The sequence below is a fragment of the Lytechinus pictus genome, chromosome 12 (genome assembly GCF_037042905.1).
Source record: "Lytechinus pictus isolate F3 Inbred chromosome 12, Lp3.0, whole genome shotgun sequence".
In the NCBI taxonomy this organism is placed as follows: domain Eukaryota; kingdom Metazoa; phylum Echinodermata; class Echinoidea; order Temnopleuroida; family Toxopneustidae; genus Lytechinus; species Lytechinus pictus.
The window spans coordinates 5,046,693-5,069,250 of NC_087256.1; the positions used below are offsets into that span (position 1 = coordinate 5,046,693).

General features: G+C 37.6%; 2 protein-coding genes across 2 annotated transcripts; both read right to left on the reverse strand.

Moving 5' to 3' along the window:
* Positions 1-2,247: 2,247 nt before the first annotated feature.
* On the reverse strand, positions 2,248-8,978 carry LOC129272861 (pancreatic lipase-related protein 2-like). Its single transcript, XM_054909950.2, has 5 exons — positions 8,875-8,978; positions 8,424-8,710; positions 6,924-7,155; positions 6,002-6,141; positions 2,248-3,683 (listed from the first exon to the last, which is right to left on the reverse strand). The coding sequence occupies exons 1-5, from the start codon at positions 8,918-8,920 to the stop codon at positions 3,393-3,395; spliced, it is 996 nt and encodes a 331-aa protein (XP_054765925.2). The 5' UTR covers positions 8,921-8,978; the 3' UTR covers positions 2,248-3,392.
* A 2,991-nt stretch (positions 8,979-11,969) lies between these two features.
* Positions 11,970-21,002, reverse strand: LOC129273221 (ficolin-3-like). Its single transcript, XM_054910251.2, has 7 exons — positions 20,933-21,002; positions 18,958-19,012; positions 18,249-18,428; positions 17,411-17,512; positions 15,835-15,977; positions 14,980-15,241; positions 11,970-13,722 (listed from the first exon to the last, which is right to left on the reverse strand). Exons 1-7 carry the CDS (start codon positions 20,933-20,935, stop codon positions 13,481-13,483), a joined length of 987 nt encoding a protein of 328 aa, XP_054766226.2. The 5' UTR covers positions 20,936-21,002; the 3' UTR covers positions 11,970-13,480.
* Positions 21,003-22,558: the final 1,556 nt, after the last annotated feature.

A 22,558-nucleotide genomic window follows, 5' to 3' on the forward strand; every position in this document is an offset into this window, starting at 1 on the left:
TGCGCCATATCTGGCCCCGTCAAAAACTTCGGGCTCATTACACCACTGATATCACGTAAAATCACCACGAGATTGAATGGACATGACGGAGGTGGCTGTGACGAGGGGGGTAGGGGGAACTATATAGAATTAAGATGTTATATTGCGTTAAACATGTTCGACGTGAACTGGCTAATGTATATACACCAAGAAGTGCAAGAAAGGTGCAACTTTGCGGGAAAAGTTGCAGAGCTAATAATCGAGCATAGTTGCACCTTTCACTCGCCACCGCGCCTGCGCAGGCCTGCAGCGAGTGGTGGGGATGCAAATTTGAACCTCGCGTATAGTCTGGTGCCTGTCTTACAAAGAGTTGCGATTGATCCGATCAATCATAACTATGGACGGCCTGCAAAGTCAACATCTAAAATGCATGAATATTCTAAATGTTTTCTAGATATGACGTAAATTACATAAATTCATTGTTTTCTTGGCAATGTGGTGTGTTCGCCTTTGTTTACTAAGGACATTTTGAAAATTTTATGTAGAAAAAATTATGACACTGATGGATTTCCATAGAGTTACAATTGATTGGATCAATCATAACTCTTTGTAAGACGGGGCCCATGGGGTCCCGTAACACAACGCTTAGCAATGTAATAGCTCCATGGTAGAACATTTTTCTGCGATTGATTGCATTGACTACAAGGTAAAATCAATCGTGAAAATCAAGTGTGTGATTAATCTCTAACCTTTGTGTTTTAATACGGGACCCAGGTCGCTGTACAAATCAAAATACTCGTGAAGTTCAACCTGCTCGGCAACGAAAAACAATACTTTTTCTTGTTTGGATGTGGGTAAGGGTGTTCGTCTTGTATACGTGTAATGAAACTAAAATTATACTTTTAATTGCGAAATTGCACCTAAATGATGTAGAGAGCTTCTAGGGTTTGTGAACATAAGGCTACATAGAAATCGTATGTGTTGAGGGGTATGTGAATTCATTTTTTTTAATGCATAATTCGCATATTTTATGAACATGATACAATTGTCATAATTGTTTTGGGGTAAACATTGTAAGAAAAGTTGTCAGATCATGGTCATTTATTTTTATTTGGGGAATCAGCTCGTTTGGCAAATATATTGTTTAGGAGCTGTTTTATTTAACTTTTGGTAATTGACGATGCAATTAGGTGGGTTTTTTTAGGTTTTGCCCCATTCCACACGATCCGCCATTTCATATTTTGTGCCTATTGATCATTGCGGAAGAAAAGGTAGAGTTACGAGAAATAATGAATTCGGATTATGTACATCTCTGAAGAATTCCGTTTTGGTCGAGCGGACGGTCAGGCATGGACGTGGCATCGGTGTCCGTACTAACAGGATAAATTTTGCACATTATTTTAAAGGTGCATAGTCACACTGCATGGGAGCACCTTCAAGATGCAACTTTGTACCTTTTTAGAAAGGCGCAACTTTGAACGTCTCTAATTATGACACGTATTATAATCAAACTCTCTACTCAGTATTGAGGTCTTTCATACTATGTTATTATCTCTGTTACTTTGTGGTGTAGTGCACTCTTAAAAACGTTGGGCAACATACGGTCCACACAACAATTGGTTAAAACATTATCCAACTCTGGGTAGTTTTCAACCAATACTGTGTAGTTTTCACCAAAAGCACACATTATTGGTTTAAAGCTACTCAGAATTTGATAAAGTTTTAACCAATTGTTGTGTGGACCGTATGTTGCCCAACGTTTTTAAGAGTGTGTTTGCTTCTATTTATTCCATAAGACGTCGACGACGCCTGGGTGAAAGAATAGGGGAAACTTTTCGACGTTTTCATTGGACACGGATGCGCTGCGCAGTGGGGGGCGTCGGCCCTTCCAGCATAAACATACCACTCTCTGTCCAATCGAACTCTTTTCACCTCCCCCTTCTCCCTCTCACATCTCGTTCTTTCTTTCCCATTCCTCTTTCCACTCTTTGCCTATTTTTTCATGTACATGTATAATATTATATCTTCCGAAAATTATGTTCTCTCTCGTGTCATCCAATCTCATATTCCTTACTATCCCTTCTTCTCTCACCTATGTGCTCTATCCTCACCTGTTCCAAATCCCCCTCACCTTTCCTCTTCCTCAATTGGTCTACATTTTGTTCCTCCAATCACCAATTCTCTGCATAATATTTCTTCTTCTTTTTTTTTTCTTGTTGATGTACAGTGTAAAGAGAAGACGAAGAGAGATACGGGTTTTCTTTTTTTACTTGAGCCCTTTAATATCATCATAATATCTCTGTTCAATTTCACTTACAGATCAATAAATCTCTCCTTAATTCCAAGTATAATGAAACATTTCACGTTTCGACAAAACATATTCAGGCATTAGCTAAGAAAATGTTATGATTTAACATTGAACCATCTTCAACTATGGAAAGTGGGGCCCGTCATAATTGACAGTCAGACAATAGGTATGATTTTTTTTAATAATCATGTCGAAAATATTAAGTAGTACCGTAGTTTGTGTATTAACTTGTGACTTAATCACTCTAATAATGAAATGTTAAATTAACATTTTAAAAGGTTGGAGGAATGACAATTTTTTTTCTAAATGTTGCATTTACCACATGAAATGTCGATTTAGCATTTCATTTTTTTACAGTGATCCAGCAAAATTTATATCACTGTTGACGCTGGCGTACCAAGCACATGTAAAACCAGTATACTTCTGGAGGTGTTTATGGCGAAGCGTGAGTCAGTATGCCTCACTGTACACTGTATTTTTTTCGGGGGAGGGGGTGGCATGTGTTTGATCCTGAAAAAACAACAACCAAGAACATATATATATCGAAGCGTCGAGTTTGGGTAAACACACATACATGCCCATAAAAAATAAATGGTGTAATAATGAGACTCTCTACTGAGAATGACACTGTGTATTTTCTAAAATTCGTTTCAAAATATCGACTAGCTCGTTTATAGCAAACAGTCCACGGCAAACTAGAGAACTATTCACTTTTCTATATGTCATCCTAGGTCGATGTCACTTAAAAACAACATACCATCTATCTGTCGATATCACGCAATATCGGTCTTTAAATGTAAATCACTATGGGTCAAATTTTACATAAAATAATCCACAGATTAACCACCATACGTGACTGTAAATCATAAGGGAATTTCCCCAGAAATTTATAAATTAAATTTATGTATTATAATAATATTGTAGTAGAATTTTGGCTCTTTGTTTATCTACATGAATTTGACATGAAAGCTCCTTCACTACACTTTTTATGTGTTTGAATATATTTTCTGGATGAAAGAATAAATGGAATTAAAATAAGGAAAACCAACCAGAGCGAATGTCCGTGTTGTTTTTTCTAAAGATTTATGTAACCATGACAACGGTCTTACATACAGTAAGGACTCTCATCGTTGGTTTCAAGATAATACAAGCCTTCATTACAGCTGGGATCCGCCTTGTACCCCATCTCTGGGCAAATAACACTAGAACACCACCACCAAATTCCCTCGTCTAGGGTGTCAGAGTTGGAGGTCATCTTCACGGAAGAGAATGGGCGCGTAGACGAGATGCTCTCGATGTAATACTCGACGGCTCGGCTGTGATCACAGCTGACGGAGACTTTAGAACATCCGGGCATTTCCTGACCGTTGTTGGGGTAGAAGTCTTGATGACCAAGCTGTGACAATCGAGGTAGATAAACGCAGATGTGATTTTTTTTTGCTATAAACATGTACATTCACATGCTAAAATGTACACAATTAAAGTTATCATAAAAAAATTCAATCCAATTTATATGTTTTAATCCCGGGGTTATCATCATCATCATCATCATCCGTTTTAAGTACAGTCCACCAGGTTGGTGTTCATACAACTCTTAATATCATTACCATACTGCGATTTTCTTCCTCTCTATCATTAAACTTTTGGCATTATCAACTCTCCATGTTATTGAACATCTTTTAAAATGTCGAATGTTTAATTAAAACAAAAATAATTACACACAATAAGTTAAACCAGGACAGGGATTCTCAAATAGCGGCGCGCGCGCCTCTTGTGGCGCACCGAGCCTTACGGAGTGGCGCGTGGGAGCCGGTATGAAAAAATTGGGAAAATATGTGTGTAGAATTGATGTTTGATGATAATTTTACACAAAGGAAAAAACAAGTCAGTTATATTTTAAACTTAAGTCTTTGTTGATTTTATTTTTATTTATTCTAACGTTATGGTTTTTATATACTTGGTGTATGGATTCATGTGCGAGTGTTAATAATATGTGCATCACGATAGAGGTATACAAATTATCTCTATATGATCACAAGTGATCTGATAGCCCCGTTCGTCGGATATCTATCACGTTTTCAACTATTTCTACGGCTAATAATTTCGCATTTCCAGATTATACATTGAAAATTGATGGAATTGCTCAGATGCAGCATTTGAAATGATGACAATAAATCCATGATTTAACACTCTTATACTTGACAATTCTTGCTTTTAATCAACAACTGACTCCTGGCAAAGCACATCATATCGGAAAATATGGTGACATATTATACAGATATAAAATGAAGCTCTTAATTTGCATATTAGTGTGGCATCACGAAAAGTAAGTCGGGTAAGTTTTAACCATCAAACAATTTTCACAGAAGTAAGGAGATTTAGACACATTGAAAATCAGGAACTTTGTTTCCGAAGCCGATTATTTAAAATCCAAGTTTGTGAAAGAGAAATACTGCAAGGTATTGCCTGTTGTGCATGTGTGCAAGCCCTCGTGAAAAACTAGCGGTATCACTGGTATGTTGTGAAAAGTCACTTATCATTTGAAAAATAATAAATTGTGTAGTTTGTTTGCATTCGTGTTTCTTGTATTGATATTAATTATATCCCCTCTTGGCCATTTAAAAAGCCTCATATTCCAAAGCTTCAAGGGGCTCCGCCCCCTCGAGCCCACCAGGGGCCCCTCAGCAATATTTCGCTCTTTAGCCTATATCTCTAATCACACGGCCAAACACCAATTACCCACCATCCCGCACGAAGGGCCTAATATATTCTCAAACTTATTTTTAAAAGTTAAATTTCAGGATCTATAGCCCTTTGTTTGCATTTCTTACTCTCTCAACAACAACAACACCAAAACGCTAGTGATGGTAATTTTTTTATACAGTATACAGTGCGTCCCAGAAAAAACGAAACCGAGATTTAGCGATGATTTATCATAACTAAATCATGAATAAAATAGACAAATGACATACCAATGTAAAGCTTAGAATCTCCTCTTTCATCTGGTATTATTTAGATTATTCCTTATTCACGCATGATTGAGCAAAAACAATTCGAAGAAAGGATGCCAAAAACTCATTTTGCGGGGGGTATCTGAATTTCAAAAAGAAAATCACATGACTAAAAAGTTCAATATCTTCTCTTTTCTTTGATACCTAAATCACAGAAAATGGTCAAGTAGTAAAAAAGTTATGATCCCTCGAAACAATGCTTGTATTTCCATAATTTCATGAAATAAACGTGTTTTCACGGGTTTCCCACAGAAACTATCGCACGATAACAAAAGACTTAATGCATGGCTGATCGTCAACAAAACGGAGTGTCGAGTGAGTTTGAACGCTAGCCTGTAAAACCTCTTCATTTTATGAAATTATTGAAATTCAAGCCTTATTTCAAATAACCAGAACTTTGTTAGTTCTTGACCATTTTCTGTAATTGAGGTATCAAATTAAAGAGCAGATATTGAACTTTTTAAAAATGTGGTTTTCTTTTTAAAACTCAGATACGGCCCGCCAAGTGACTTTTTGGTATCCCCTTTTCAAATTGTTTTTGCTCACTCATGCGTGAATGAGAAATAATCTAAGTAATTTCAGATGAAAGAGGAGATTCTAAGCTTTAAAATGGTAGGTCATTTGTCTATTGTATTTGCGATTAAGTTATGATAAATCATCGATAAATCTCGGTTTCGTTTTTTGTGGGACGCACTGTATATACCTGGTCCATTAGTCCAAGTCCACCACCCCAAAAGGTTTCTCCATCTGTATGCATGACATCGACGAAGAGGGCGTCTGTTTTATCCAGTCGACAGGTATTATCAAGATCACCACTGAAGTCTGGGCCTGCAGGATCCAAGCCTATGGGAGAGAGCGAGAGAGAGAGGGGGGGGGGGCGAAAGTAAGGAGGGGGTAAAATAACTACAAACAGACAGAGAGAAGTATAATTTTGATAACAAACATTAGAAGGATAATGATGATGATTATGACGACAACGATGATGATGCATGATGATGATGATGATGAAGATGAAGATGAAGATGATGATGATGATGATGAAGATGATGAAGATGAAGATGATGATGATGATGATGATAATGACGATGAAGGTGATTATGATAATGAAGATGATGATGATGATGATGATGATGATAATGATGATAATGATGATGATGATGACGACGACGACGACGATGAAGGTGATAATAATTATGATGATGATGATGACGACGATGAAGGTGATGATTTTGAGAATCGACAAATCTGGTGTTTTCAAATTTCTCTCTGTTAGCTTTAGAGTACAAGTAAAATAAAAACATGATTATGTTGAAAAAAAATATACCCCACTATAGTGGGAAATTACTTGCCCGATGTTTTATGAGTAATTTCTACTTTTTTTTCCGAGGGGGGGATATTGCTAGTCCAACCTAGGAGTAATTCCCGCTATCATTTACAACAAAAACATCTGGCCTATATTTCTTTTATATCCCTCTTGAAATGAAATCGAATGATAAATCTTTTGAATAACAAATGTAATGGACACATTTTCCGTCAACATGAGCCTTGGAAATGAATTGCGTTGAACATTCCTGTTAGAACGAAATCTGACCACCCCCTCCTCCATTTGGTATATGATCCTTTACCTGATACTCTGCCGATGGTTCCTGAGCAGGCCTCCCCGGCGTAACCCCCGATATGGGCCCCCAGGCTGTGTCCGATGATGTGCATGGAGTCGAAGGTAGCCCCAGCAGCAGCTTGGAAAGCTTCAATCAGCTTAGCGATCTCCCTGCCGACGACCCGAGTATTAGCTCTGCTCTTGTAATATCCCTTACTGGCTCCTGACGACCAGTCAACCATCACCACGTTCACGTCGTACTTTGAATGATAAACCGAAACGATTTAGGATTTACCACCAAGTTTCACAATTTTAAATGTTATTATGTTTGTTGGTAATTAAGTGCTTCCGAATTTTTTTTCACTGTAGACCTACAATGTGTTGAATTCATTTATTTCGGGGGGGGGGGGATATTTTTTTTTTCGATTTCAGAATTATGAGGATTATATCAATGAGCCTATTATCAACTGTGAAATCTCATTCATCAGATTTCATCAAAAATAGAATTTCGTTCATGCCTGAGCAATCATCCGAATTATTTGTCTAAGGATTTACAGTGGCTTGCGCCAAAAATTTAAGGAATTCGTAAAGAAATTGTCTAAATTGAGTAAGTAGATTACTCTTATTTCGATTATGCTTCATTTATGTGTGTTTTCTCTGATGAATGGTCATGTGTAATAAATTAATTTTTATCTATCAAGTGTGAACTTTAGGAAAAATGTTGAAAAACCCCCCACATAGGCCCTACTTGTACATACAGATAATGCAAAACATTTTGGATTGCTTAGTGGGAACAGACATCTGAAATTGAAGTTGTACCTGAATCAAGTCCATGGTAAAATATAGCATTGAAAATGCTACAGTTTCATCCTCAAAACCAACTCTAAACCGAAAAAAAGTTATTACGTTATTATGAATACCTATGTTAGAGACAATCGCTCGGATTGCAGCCATGCAGATTGCATTGGTATGATTGTACCAAGATCAGTAGACTTTGAAGACAGTGATGAAGAGCCACACCAATGAAACCGACGCCAAATCGTCCTCATGGCCCTGAGAAGTGATCGGGCATGCTGGAGGTGTTGAACCACCTCCAAGAATTTCCAGGGGTGCTACGTGTATTATTATCCATAGGCAGCACCCCCTGGAATTCTGGTAGGTGTCGAAAATTTGAGAAATGTAAGGAAATAGACAAATTTCTTTTGGTTGAGAACCTTTTTTTTTTGGCTTGTCAAATTTATCAGGACCAAACCGACCCGCATTTGGTAGGAAAACCCTTTTTTTTTTTGCTTGTCAAATTTACTTCAGCCAGCACCCCAGCCAAAAAATCGTTCCCAGGGCCCTGATCGTCCGATGGTATATGTGATTACAAATAACATGGAAAATTGATCGGTTTGGATGCGGTTTCATTTGTGGGACGGTAGCATCTTAGAATTGGACAATATTGTATCAAATGCTCTCAAAAATAAATTGACCGCTTATCAAAACCTTAACATTAAAAAGGGCAGTATATCGAAACAATTCTTACTGAATGAAGGAACGTGTTCTTCATCGTTATCCAGCTTTCCCCAGACATACTATCAGTCCATCCATGAACGATAAGCTTGGTTTCTCGGTTTGGATCAAAGCTAGATGCCTGGATGGTTAGAGGGTTCTGACGGTCTAGGATCTCACCATGATCTGGGTTCTGACGGGTATAAAGCTCGAAAGTGGTACCGATGTCGTCTGGGTTGTTTGGGTTCCGATTGTGGCATCTTAATTGCGTTTCAAAGCAACCTAGATCATGTGGATCGTCGAAACAGATATCGCATGAAACTGAAAGAAACGGGAAAGTCATGTAATAAGAATCAGAACTCTGAATTTCTAAATATGCAGTTGCATTGCATATTTTTTATACAACGATTAAGGTAATAGTGCATTATAAAAATGTATTTTTAACGAAAAAACTTTCTTCACTATTTCAGTTGGTATTGATCCACCTGCTACGAGAAGACCAGCAAAGACCAGAAGCTGAAAAGAAGTCATGGTTATTGAAGGCGTCAGTTCCAGTTTCAAATGATCTGCATCCAAACTAAAATCGGATCGAAGTAATCGTCCAGCAGTCGTATTCCAATTTTTATAAAGAATTTTCAAAGTAATTAGCCTGCTGCTAGCGATCCATAATTTCCTTCGGAGGTAGGCATATAGCAGTAATGGTCTTTAAGCAAACTATTAGCTGATTAAGATAATTTTTACGACCTAATTAAACTATTTCTGAAATAAAAGCCGAGAGAAAATACTTTTAATTAGTTTTTCTTGAGATCTCTTGATTATTGATTGTTTAATTGTTTGAAATAAAGGGGCTGTGTATATACAAAGAGGGCTTATAACAAAATGGTGGAATTTTGGTTTGAATTTACATTATACTCAGGATCATTATCAGTACTGGGTCCTACACCAGCTGACTATAGTTGACAAAGTTATTGATGACGTGTGATTTTATCAACTTTGTCACTCTGTTTCTTTTTTCCTTTTTCTCTGATACTCCTTTTTTCCCTCTTCATCCCTTTCCCAACTCTTCCACTCCTTTTGTTCTCTGTTCATATCTTATGTCCCTTGAGTTTTCTCATTTAATGTCCCCATACTGCCCTCTAGGATTCATGTCCTTTACCTCCTCACCCCTCCCCTCCTCCTTTCCTAATTTCATTGGTTTCATTCACTCTTTCCCCAGTTTTCCTTTTTTTTATCTATTTCTTTTTCTGTTTTATTTCTGTCGCTCTCAATACTTGCATTCATTTTTTTTCACCCCCACTCCACTATTTCTTTCCATCTCTGTTTCTCTGCAACCTTAATTTTTATTATATTTATAATAGTCTCTCTCATCTATCCTTCCTTGACAAATCACTTATCTCTTTTTTTATTTTCTCTTTCCCCCAGCTTTCATCCCTTTCGCGTATCGAATATTAATTTAGCGCAGTGTGCATGGCTACGTTGGAATAAAAAAACACACACACAAATTTCCACTTCTACATCGCCCCTCGCTTGTACAATCTATCTATCTATCTCTCTCCCTCTCTCTCTCTATCTCCATTAATTTTTTTTTTCTGTCTATCTTTCTATTTCGTTCTTGATCTATATATTTATTGTGTACTCTATCTCTTTCTATGTCACCCCCTGTCTTCTTCTTTGCTCCGTCTCTCCCTCTCTTTATTACCCCCCCCTCTCTCTCTCTCTCTCTCTCTCTCCCTCTCTCTCGCACACACACACACCCTCTTGATCGCATCCACTCGACCTTCAAAGTCTGACTATGAATTTGAAATCATACTCCACCATGACCATTGCATTAAGTCGGGTTAAGTGATATAAATGTACTTTAGCCTACCGGGTTGTGGGGTCGGGTCGGGCACTCTCGAAACCAGAAAACCGGCCATTTGAGAAAATAGCCCCCTCAATTTTCGAAACGTTGGGTCCAATCATGTAATTTACCCGACCAGTCGAGAAACGGGCACCCTAACTTTCCCGACTGGTCGGGTCCAGTTTACCCGATAATTGATGCAAATTATACCACAATTATCGAATGGTCGGGTAAACGGGACCCGACGTTTCGGGAATGCAGGGGCTCTATTCCCGAATGGTCGGGTATAGTTGCCCGACCCGACGCGACAAACCGATGTGATAACACAAGCCGCCTAAAAATGACTTGTGTACATAATGCTCCTCTCGCCACAGCGAGTCAAGTTGTAATTGTGATGGTCTCATGTGAATTTATTTATTTTATTTATTTTATTGTAACATATTTATTCAGGATAAAGATAAAACATGGTCAGCCGAGGCTGTTTTACATCATGGTCCTGACACACACAACATATATACAATGAACAAAATTATTTTAAAAAGGAGTAACGACTACAATGGCTCACAATATACAAGTTCCAGTGGCGTACCTAGGATTTTCCACAGGGGGGGGGGCAAATTCGTCCGCCAAAAAATTTGACAAGCAAAAAAAAAAAAGGTCTTCAAGGGGGCAGGGATATGTCCCTTGCATGGGTTGTGACTCGTCAGGGGGGGGGGCAGTCTGCCCCCTCTGCCCCCCCCCCGTATGTACGCTAGTGACAAGTTCATAAACTGTCTGACCTATAGAAGGAGAACAGGATAAAGAAGAAAGAAGAGAGAGGAAGGTAAGAGAAAGAGGGGGGGGGGGAGAGAGGAGGGAGAGAGAAATAAAAGAAGGTCGGTCAATTCGAAGGTCGGTCAATGTGAAGACAAACCGTTCTCATTATACTTTCTAAAACTAAACTTATTTCCAGTAAACTCGTTTAAGACGGTCGTGAGAACGGTGTCAAAGTGACTCCCAATGATCTATATACATTATGAGGAGCATTTTAAGACTTTGTTTAATTATATGCTATATTTATATCTTAATGTACATGTACACTCTTAAAATGTTGGGCAAGATACTGTCCACACAACAATTGGCTAAAAACCTTATCCAACTCTGTGTAGTTTTCCCGGGGGGCCACTTACATTGACGAGTGGATACCATGCGCGACCAAAAAAACACGTAAAAAGGATGTCTTTTTCATGATAGGACACGTTACGTACGTAACGTGATAAGGGTGTCAAAAACACAAAAATAATGAAAAAAGGGTATCTATTTTGCTAGGAAAGCTACGTGTTTAGGGTCAAATTTGCAGGGATGATAAAACAAAATTAAAATGTTTTATAAAGGATGTCCTTTTTGCCCCAACACTACGTGTTTAGAGTCCGATTTGCGCGAGGTGTGGAAGGTGGGGCCGTACTAAACCAAATGGTGTGTAAAGGTAAAACCGACGACCGACGGACCCGTGACATAACAATAAAATATCGCTGTACTTGTTAAGGGGTTCAATTTCAGGGAATACTTGCCAAGAGTATCGTTTTGTTTCCAATACTTGTTAAGGGTAGGGTTTCACACGCCAATACTTGTTAAGGGGTGCATTTTCAGAATATGGAAAATACGTGTTTAGGGTGCTTTTCGAGACCCCACGGTCGCGCATGGTATCCACTCGTCAATGGAAGTGGCCCCCCGGGGTAGTTTTCTTCCAAAGCACACATTATTGGTTTGAAAAAAAAATAGAATAACACAAAGTTATGATAACTGTTAATTGTGGCTCATTGATTTTCTATTAGACCAGTCTTTTTTTAAATCAGGCATGAACCTCGGACAATTTGCAACTGAAAATCAGATCACTATTCGTTAATTTAAATTTTCCTCTTGTACATTAAATCACTTTAACAAGTTATCTATGAATAAAAAGGAGCATGTTTAAACTGTTGCCACTGAGTATTTAGAGTCCCTTCAAGACCTAGGCTTATTTTTGTTTTACGTAATTGTAGACACAATACACTTTTATTACCTTTATTCGAATACAAACCTTATTGGGATACAATAATTTAATAAGTCCAGGTTGCTTGCTATTTGTAAATCAATGCATAGTCCACCTCCTGGACTGTTGTTATTTGGTACGATACCAAACACATAACACACTACATCCCCTGAACACGCATACACACACCCCCTGAATAGTCACATGAAACATTTTTCGGGGAAAGTGAATCAGTGGGTTAGGTGAATCACTGGGTTAGGCGAATCACTGGGGGTGTGTGTGTGTTGGTTATGTGTGCGCGCGGGGGCATCGGTACGGTCCGATAGGGTTTGCCCCTTTGGTTTGCCCAATCAATAAAAATCGTCCAGGACGTGGACTAATCAATGCACAGAACCAAGTTATGAAAACATGAATTTAGAAGAATGATATGCCAATATACATGTACATCTCAATAAACATTATATCACGATTGACAAATATGACATATTATTCCAGTTGCAATAATTAGACAATTTATCGCCATCATTCTTTCTGTAGTATGATGAAACCTGTGGCGGATCCAGGGGAAGGGGCACATGGCCCGTGCAACCCTCCCCCTATTTGTAGTGAGAAATGTTGATCGTCAGACATTTCGTCACATAAATCACCTTCATCGGGAGTGAAGATCTTCTTTTATTCTTTTTTTTTTTGCACTTGTCAGATTTTCTCATCAAAATGCCCCCTTTGGAAAATCCTGGATCCGCCTGCGTATGAAATTCTTCTAATTGCACAAAATTAAAGTCAAAAAGAGTTTGTCGTGTCTTTGTTACGATCAATGAGGCACTCCCTCCCATTATTCTGGAACTCCTGTCCGTCATCTGTTCTTATCCTACGCTTTTCTATTTTTCGCAAATCTATTGTCAGTTATCAACACTAAACTCATATCTCTTATCCTATTCCTTATTTTTTTGTAATTCTCTTTATCGTAATCCCTTTTTGTGGTTGAAATGTGTTTGACCTTATTTGTATCTACAGTCCCCCGCTTGTTATCTACTCATCATGCCATTAGTTGGGTTCAAGTCTCACTAAAGTTTTAATGATTATGTAAAACATGTTTTGTTTGATTCGATGAAACATCCTATGAAGGGCTGACATTTTGAAAAAAGGGGGATAAAAGAATCTCACAGAGATCTATTTGCCATCTCTTAGGCATGTTTGATTATATCATCATCATCATATCTTCTTCACATTATTTGACTACCTAGTTCATATTTCTAATTTCCATGATAGAGAAATTCATATGCAAAAAGATTCCATCGTCTCTACACCATGCCATGCCTGTGTAATCAGGAACCGCCCAGCGTCCGTTCAAGTTGGAACGGTGACACGCCTTGTACCACCACCCTCCTTGATATGCCACGGCACAGTTTCCATTATACGCATCATTATCACGGTCTCGGGTGGAGAATGGTAAACCATTGTGAAAATTTTCCAATGCATCATCTGTGATGAAGAGAAAAACAGACAAATAATCATAAACATGCGACTTTGAGGATTAGAAAAGGGACTCTGGCAAGATGTCCATTGTCTCCGTGCACTTTGGGTTACTCCAGGACCCAGTAACAAAAGCTATGCGTGGTTAGCGAATGATCGCGAAATGAAATGGCCTATATCAAGACCATTGTTGTGTGCGCATTTTGCTCAGTGACAGTAGACTTGCTGTGAACCGATCAGAATTGCTTTTCAAATGAGCGATCAATTGCTAACTATTGTGTTTAATACGACCGAGGACTTGCAAGCACCAAAGGGTAATACACGTTAAGAAATGAAACTTTTAAGTTTGCACTTTTCAGTGTCAGCACCTCTTAGGTGTGCAGTTTCGTACCATAAGTGAAACCAAACTTGTACTTTTGTGGTAGTACTGTTTGTATTCTCGTTTGCTCATTGAAAGGAAACATTAAATCCTGAATTCGACTGGTAACTATAATCCATAACCGATGTGCAATTGTTTCAAATTCATCAAAATGTAGAGTGCATTTATACAAATCAAATTCCAATGTTTTGGAAACATACTTGAAACTTTCAGGGATCCAAAAGTGCATATGGATATTGGACAGACCAATTTAGGTACTATAGCACCGGGGGGGGGGGCACTCAGTATATAATGCATAGTGGGTATGTGCCGCGGAGGGGACCCCCATTTTTACACTCAAATTTCCGTTCCGAGGCATAGCATTTTTGTCTTGTTGAGAAAAAGAACAAAGAAAGCCGCTCCAGAGCATAGCATTTTCTTCTTCTCGAGAAAAAAGAAGGAAAAAAATCCGCTCCAGGGCTTCGCATATTTTCCGTTACGCCGTTCCGGTCGCAATTTTGGTGAAAAGCGGCCGCAGCTCGCTGTCCGACCATCGCCTCTGCGCTAGCGCGCCCGTCAGTCGTGCCGCCGGGCTAGCTGCAATAGGGATGCATACGCACTCGCACGCAGGCGACCCGTTCCAAGGACCCCCGTTTTCACAAACATTTGTAGTTCCGAAGCCTGTTCCGAGGACCCTCCTTTTTACAATGAGCCCGCTCCAAGGCCCCCGTTTTTTGTCTCGCCCGCGGCACACCCCTACCACTTTTTTGGTCGAGTGCCCCCCCCCCCCCGGGCTATAGCATAGCCATTGGCTCTCTAATATTCATGTTTTCGAAATATCGCGAATGAATACCCATTGGTAGACAATGACTAGGTTGAACATCCTATAATTAATGAAAACTACAAACCTATAGTGCCGAATATGTATTCTACGTTCAGGCGGTATGCGTCACTCTCATCGGCCAAACGAAAGTTGTCATATATAGCTTTCCACAAATTCCCTTCCAAGTCGGTCATCTGTATACGAAGTCTATACAATCCCTGGTATGTTATGCGATGGATGATATCATTACCAAGCCAGAATTCGTTCTTCAAATCACCAAAGCCATTCTTGTAATCAGCCCAGTCTCGATAGAAGTTTACGCTACCATCCTGACGTCGTTGAATTACCTTATGGAGAATACAAGGGTACGGATTAGGAAAAAATATTTTATATATATATATAACATTGGCTGCCATTAAGCGGTATAATGGAGGTATTACATTAATATTGCCAAAAAATGCACGAGTCAACGATGAGTGCAGCAACTTAATTTCTATCCCATCTCTATTCGTTTTGACAAGTTGCTCCATAGAGCAAAAAGTTTGATACGATTAACATGATTAATATGACCATTTTATAGTAGATTTATCTCCAAACTCTGGAATCCTTCAAATCTCTTTAAGGCATAATAAAAACTTCCTGCTTCCCAATTATGTACGTTTAAACAATATTTTGAATTACAACTCGCCTATATCGGGGATGAATAGGAAAATGCGTGTCGGTTAAGTTGCATTAATAATATGTCTCATATCAATGCCGTAAACTATATGTTTTATGGGTGTCATAACATACCTTGGCGTAAAATTTTCGAAACTTTCGGTATTCTTTGAACCACCAACCTTTCATGTTCCATTCTTACCATGCTTACCCAGTCTCATTGTAGATTGTATATCAGTTGACCACACTTCTTACATGTGTGAAGAAGTTTAAGTTTTCTTACCACCCACCCATCACCACTGTAAAATTTGCAATAGACATCAATAGGTTCTTCCTGTACAGTGCCAGCATCAAGGCAAATTCTGTATATTCCATCCGTACTCCCGCCTGCATCGTTGATTTCTGAGCAGTCCTTTGGCAACTTGTCTGAATAATTAAAACGATAATTATCATTATTCTTTTTAAATAAAGGTCGAAACAGTTACTTAATTTGTAACGTATATCTTAATTGGAGTGTATAATCTTGACACATGATCAAGATGATCTATGATCATCTATACAGCTTAACTGGAGTGTATACTCTTTCTTCCCCTTGTACTTTTGCCATCAGTGCCAGCTAATCTCGGCTCCACACATACTTCTATACTTCATTCGTAAAACTTCATTCGTAAAACCTACCAAAACCACCTCAGCACCATTTTTAACCTTTTAACAACCACTAGAATGTGTCTTCATTTACCTCAGCTATCGACGATCCCCAACCTTAACAGAGGAAGAATACAAGAGAGAGAGAGATTGGCCAACCTTTGTGTTACGTAGCCCGAGTGTTGTTGGTCTAGTTAATCAACCTCTTGGGCAGAGGCGTCGATCCTGGGGGGGGGGGGGGGCAGGGGGGGGGGCGATCGCCCCACCAATGAAAATATTGGGGGGGCAAACATATCGTTTTGCCCCCCAATAATTCCGCATGTGTAAAAAATAAAATAAGATTGTAATGTTACACAGAAATCAGCAAGCGAGATCGAAATACACAACTCGTTCTTTATTTGAAATCATGCTCAAAATGTCCGCTTTTCAGATTGGAATATAAAAATTTTCAGCTCGCGCTTCGCGCTCGCATCATTTCTGTAGCAAAACCCCATACTTTTCATGATTAATAGGTGAATAGAATGTCCCGTTTTCAGTTCTAAGCCTCAAAATAACTCGCGGTTCGATTAGCAATAATCTTTTGTTGGATATATATCTTGTTCTTAATTAAAAACGTCCATTAAACTCAATTTTTTTCTGATCAAAATATCAAAATTTTCAGCACGCGCTTCGCGCTCGCATCTATTGTTTTTTAGATACCCATCTTAATCATTGGTACCAAAAATGCATAGAATATCAAGCTTACAGGTCAGAATATAAAGAAATTTCACCTCCGGCTCTCGGCACTCGCATTATCTGTGTAGTGAGATATGTATCCTCATGACTAAACAGGCACCTTTTTCCTGTTATCAGATCAGTATACAAAAAAATTTCAGCTCGCGCTTCGCGCTCGCATTAATTTGTTGGTGAGATATGTGTCTCTTTCTCATGAGTCATATACATATTTATATATATATATATATGTGTGTGTGTGTGTGTATAGATATATATATAGGCATATAAGGGTGTGTGTGTGTGTGTGTGGGTGAGTTTGTTTGTTTTGTGTGATCGAGTGCCTTTGGAAAGTTGATTCATGATTCTGCCCCCCAATCTGAAAAATGGATCGACGCCCCTGCTCCTGGGGTATATAGTACAAAACTGATGTGATTTAAATTAACTATGGCAAGAATGACGATGTACATGTAACAATAAAACATGAGTGTAGAGTTATTTACCTTGGCATTGAATACCGGTGTTGCAATGTAAGCAATGACATTCATATCCATCATAGGTTTCCATACAGGTTCCTCCGTGAAGACAGGGGTTGGTCAAACAGTCTAGGATAAAATAGCATTTCAAAATTCAAACTGGAACTTAATATTCAAAATGCAAAAACCACCCTCTGACACGTGTAAACTATATTGTTTTCGAATGGAAATATACAATGAAATCTGAGTGAACATTCTACTGCAAGGATTTAATTAAACCACACGAAAAGTTACGCCTCTGATTCAGAAACATGAAATTCATCAATAATTAAGATTCAGATCCAAGGAAGAGACGATGTATTTTGAGAGTGAAGCCAAGGAAACTATTTTACATCGTGGTGTAGCAACAAACCTTGAATTGCGAGGTGAGAGCTTTTGGCTGAAAGACTATAAACTGAAATGTTGAGATATTTCTATATATTTGGATCAAAATTTGACTTTCAGTTACGAACTGACAGCATGTCTAAGTAGCCCTGCCAGAGACCCCTTGACCTGTTTTCTAATACTGTCTGTCATTTTTCTCCACTCCCGGGGAATCCTGGAGGTGGGTTCAGCTCAGAAGTCTGAGCAAATGATAAAGATGTATATAGGTAAGAAGAAACATGAACTAGAAGTCTACCAACAAATCGAACATACTAGTTTTCGATTCACCTCGGCGACTCCTCGTAGGCGTATTGGATTCAGCCAAGTTGAGCCAATTTAACTTTTCCACTCAGGGACTACACTGAGATGGGATTTCAATTTAGCCGTGACATGTTGCCACGTAGGAAATAAAGCTATAAATTATTCGCACTAGGAAAGTTACCTGGTTCAGAGCATATCAGATTCAGATCAATTCCTTTCATCTCGGGACGATCTGCCAACTGATGATCACGTGGTAGTCGTTTAGGCACCATTTGGATGACGTCATCAGAATCTGGCGCTCGCATTGAAGGACAGGAGATTTGCGTTAGCATGGGACAAGTACCGTCATCGACTGTTAATGCTGCATTAAATGAAATTTAGTAGACCACACATTGTAACTTTTTCATTGATTAAGGGTTAACGAGAAGAATCGGGAAATTCACCATTATAATTGGTATTTCTATGGTGACAAAATGAGAGCGTCGACAACTAATAACGTTTAACCAAATGGTAAATATTTAAATAATCGGCCGTAAGAGATTCAATATACACTTTATGCATCTCTTAAGAATCCATAATTTTTATGCACAGCATTTTGGTAGAAAAAAAACGTATGAACACATCGTTTTTGCCAGGGAAATTTCCAAACTCTCTGAACAGCTGTAGTCCAATGTCTGAATGAGGGATCAGAATTAAAAAAAATGCCTATTGTGTTCCATAAAAGCTACACCAAAATATTTGTCTTGCATTCTTGAATCCCCCAATTAGAAATTATCATAAAAAGAGCATCCAAACCGAATTGGTCTACGAGCCAGCAAGTATGACGTGTGTACTATTAACAATTCTTGTACAGCACTTCTTATTAAAAATGAAAAGTGTTCGATTCTTACCACCATTAAATATCATCAATCTGGGCAGAACCAAGAGAAATACGATGAAGAAAATCTGAAAATAAAGAGAAAATAAAATTCTGCTTGTATGGTCAAACCAAGGGGGAAAATATGATATGGTATGTTCATGAACATCATAGACCTAAATACAAGAGAACTATGATCATTTTACATAAAAACACAGACAGAATAATCGCAAGGTAATACGATCTAAGCTTCAAACTACAGAGTTTGCCAACCTGACCACCTTACATTGTATTATGAAAATGTCATAAAATGTGAAACAGAAAAGACTTGATGAAATGAAACATTGACTGAGTTAAAGATTGAAAGTATTCATTATTTAATCATAAGTAATATTTCACAACTTTTCATCTGAAAGAACAATTTGAAATGACAAGATGAGAGGGTCGATAGCTTATTGCAAATATATTAATTTTGTCATATCTGAATACTTTCTATTCAACTTTTACAGGAACACAGCCCTTTCTGAATCAGAATAGGAAAACGGAAACAAATGTGATTAGATTAGATATATCAACTGACTAATAATCTAGTTGCTATCACTATTTTTTTTTAGATTATTAAACAAAGATAAAAATGTGGGGGTAAAAAGGGCCACTACGCATGTGAATTTTTCATATCGCATTTGCGGTTTATCATTTCCCAAATATTTGGTACGATTATGAAAAAAGGGACTGTCAACGGTTTACTTTTTCGTGAAAGAATTAATTAAAAAATAAAAAACGTGGAAATGCGTTAATTTGGTATGCATGACCAATTAAAAGGGATCATGTGTTTAGGATGGTTTTAAAACCGCTAATCTTGCGTTTTCTAGTATACAGTGCGTATCAAAAAAAAGTTTACACTTAGAAAAAATCCTGTAAAATGATACATTTGTAATATCCTAAAGATTTTTCCACATTTTAACATTGGTACAGATCCATTTAAGCAAATGACGATATAACTGTCGAAAAATATTTCCGCTTGAGTGAGCACCACTTACTTTTGAAAAGTTAGTGAAAAATGATTTGCGCAGAACTTTGAAATAGTTATGCATATAAAAGTAGACCTTAATCATGAAGAACACATGGAATTTAGCTAGTAAAATTGATTTGAAGATATCTTTTACCTTTTTAAAGTTGTTTCCTTGCCCAAAACACTTAGGAGGGTGCATTGCGCCCCACCCCACTCCCCCACACACCGAGGCCATCGTGACGATATTTGTTTTACAATGAGCTGTAATTTACATGAAATGGCTTAGGCTTGATTTTCATTTTGTTAATCATTGTCAAGCTTGGGGAAAGTGTGGAGAAACAAGTATTAAATGAAAAATGAAATGTAAACCCACTTTAGATAATAAAAACTTAGTGAAAAAAATTATAGAGATGTATGATATAAACTTTTTGTTCAGATTCAGTTATGTCCTCAGATCCAGCTGGCACAAAAAGGGTAAATGTTGTGCTTACTAAGTGTTGAAATTTCAATTTGGGTGGCAAAATTGTTTTAAAAATCCTTGAATGTATCCGTTTTATTTCAATTGACTAAAAGTGCAAGGGAAATGTATGAGAAATGTTTCGCAGGGTAAGTTTTATTTCGCCCTTTCCTCTTGACACAGCGTGAAAACGAGCATTTCTGCGCAAACAGATTTCTGCGAGCTTTACGAAAATGGACAGTGCTCACTCAAGTGTAACATTCTGTCAAAACTTTTACTTTCATTGGATAGATGAGACCCAAACCCAAGAATATATGTGAAAAAATTACCAACATGTTGTACTGTATATTAATTCCCAGTGCTTTTTCAAAGTGTAAACTTTATTTTTATACGCACTGTAGTTTAGAGTCCCCCTCCCCTCTTTTTCTATTCTCTCTTTCTCTTTGTCATGATGACACTTCAGTGTTTTGTAATATTGTGTCAATTTTGTAACAGGTAAACAATTAAATTATTATCAATCAAGAAATGAAAATTACTTACCATTTTGTTGGTCGTTTAAACGCTGATCTGTTGATGAGATCAGATGAATATGGAAATATATCGATCGAAATCACTACAAAGCAACTCATCCAACAAACAAATCTCAGATAGTTCTAAATAACAGGTTTTGCAGTCGAACGTACAAGAGGATTTAGATTGCATTTGCATTGTTGATGACTATATAAGGTTTATGCTACAGTCGCATCAACGAAATAGACTCCTAACCGATGAATGAAGCGCCAGTGGTAATAACTTTGATCGGTATATAATCAATTTCATTACTGTGACTTGGTATAATGGGCATAGCGGTGCGGGGTACATATTCGAAAAGTGAGTGTCTCTTACATAAATTCTCCAAAGCTGATCATTTATTGATTTCATTATCATATTTTATGCTATAACCTTAACCGTTTTGTTGTGCCTATTCCTACCCGTTTCCATACATGACGTTATTTTGAATACCTTGCTTTATATACCATGGCTTGGTTGGGCACGTCTATTCTTTCAACTTCTCATTATCTATTCATTATATGCGTATCGTTAACATTAACGATTCAGATAAATTTAGATAGAGAGATAGATAGATAGATAGATAGATAGAAAGCCTTCATACAAAATATCATGAACATCGAAGCCTTGTTTAATTTTTTTTTTCAGTTTTGTGCATGGATTTAATGTTAATGAGAATATGATTAGTGAGGTTTATTTCAATTTTGGATTGCTTGTGTTATTTTTTCGTTTGATTCGATATCCAATTTAATTGTCAATATTGTTATTACCATATCAATTTTTATGATTGTAAACAAATATGTTGTTTTCCATATTTTATCTTAAATTTGCCATGCATCTACTGCTTCCCATTCCCTATTAACGTATCTCCTTCACCCATACCCTACTGTTTTTCACTTTTTTATTTCGACAAAAAGTAATCAAAATTGAAATCAATATGTTGGCCTTGAAAATTGAATAAGCCATCAATTTCCCATAATCCTATAGCAGTTGATGTCACTTTCCTAGTCATCGTCCAGCTCATGTATATCAATATTCATAGATGCACTTAACAGGCCCAATACAATGTATTCGAACTCTTTGATAAGGGTCGATCGACTAATATTATCAACGATACAATTTAGTAATTGATAGGCATAGCCTATGGGTTTTCGAGAAAAAAAAATGTTTAGAAAAGCAGACTTACACCAAATCTCTCCTATTTGTCATATTTGAGTATTGTAAAAAAGGCCCAGAGCAATATGTAGTTCAAGTATTTTTCTTCGCAATCAGTGAAAGTGATTATGGTAATGTACGTCCACGTCAATGTCCCACTCCCTAAAAAATGAATAAATGATAATATAGATAAATTAATAACGAAATAAAAAATAATGTCAACGGAGCAAAATTGATTTGTTCATGCTTTGATCCTATTCCGTATTCCAAGGGCAAGGAAACATTGCCTCTCAATCCCATGTACTCCATAACACACTACATACACGGTTATTTTGCAAAAAAAGTTATTTTTTATACATCATGACAAAGAGAAATTGATAATTATTCGCATAACTATTTCAAAGTTCTGCGCAAATCATTTTTCACTAACTTTTCAAAAGTACGTGATGCTCACTCAAGCGG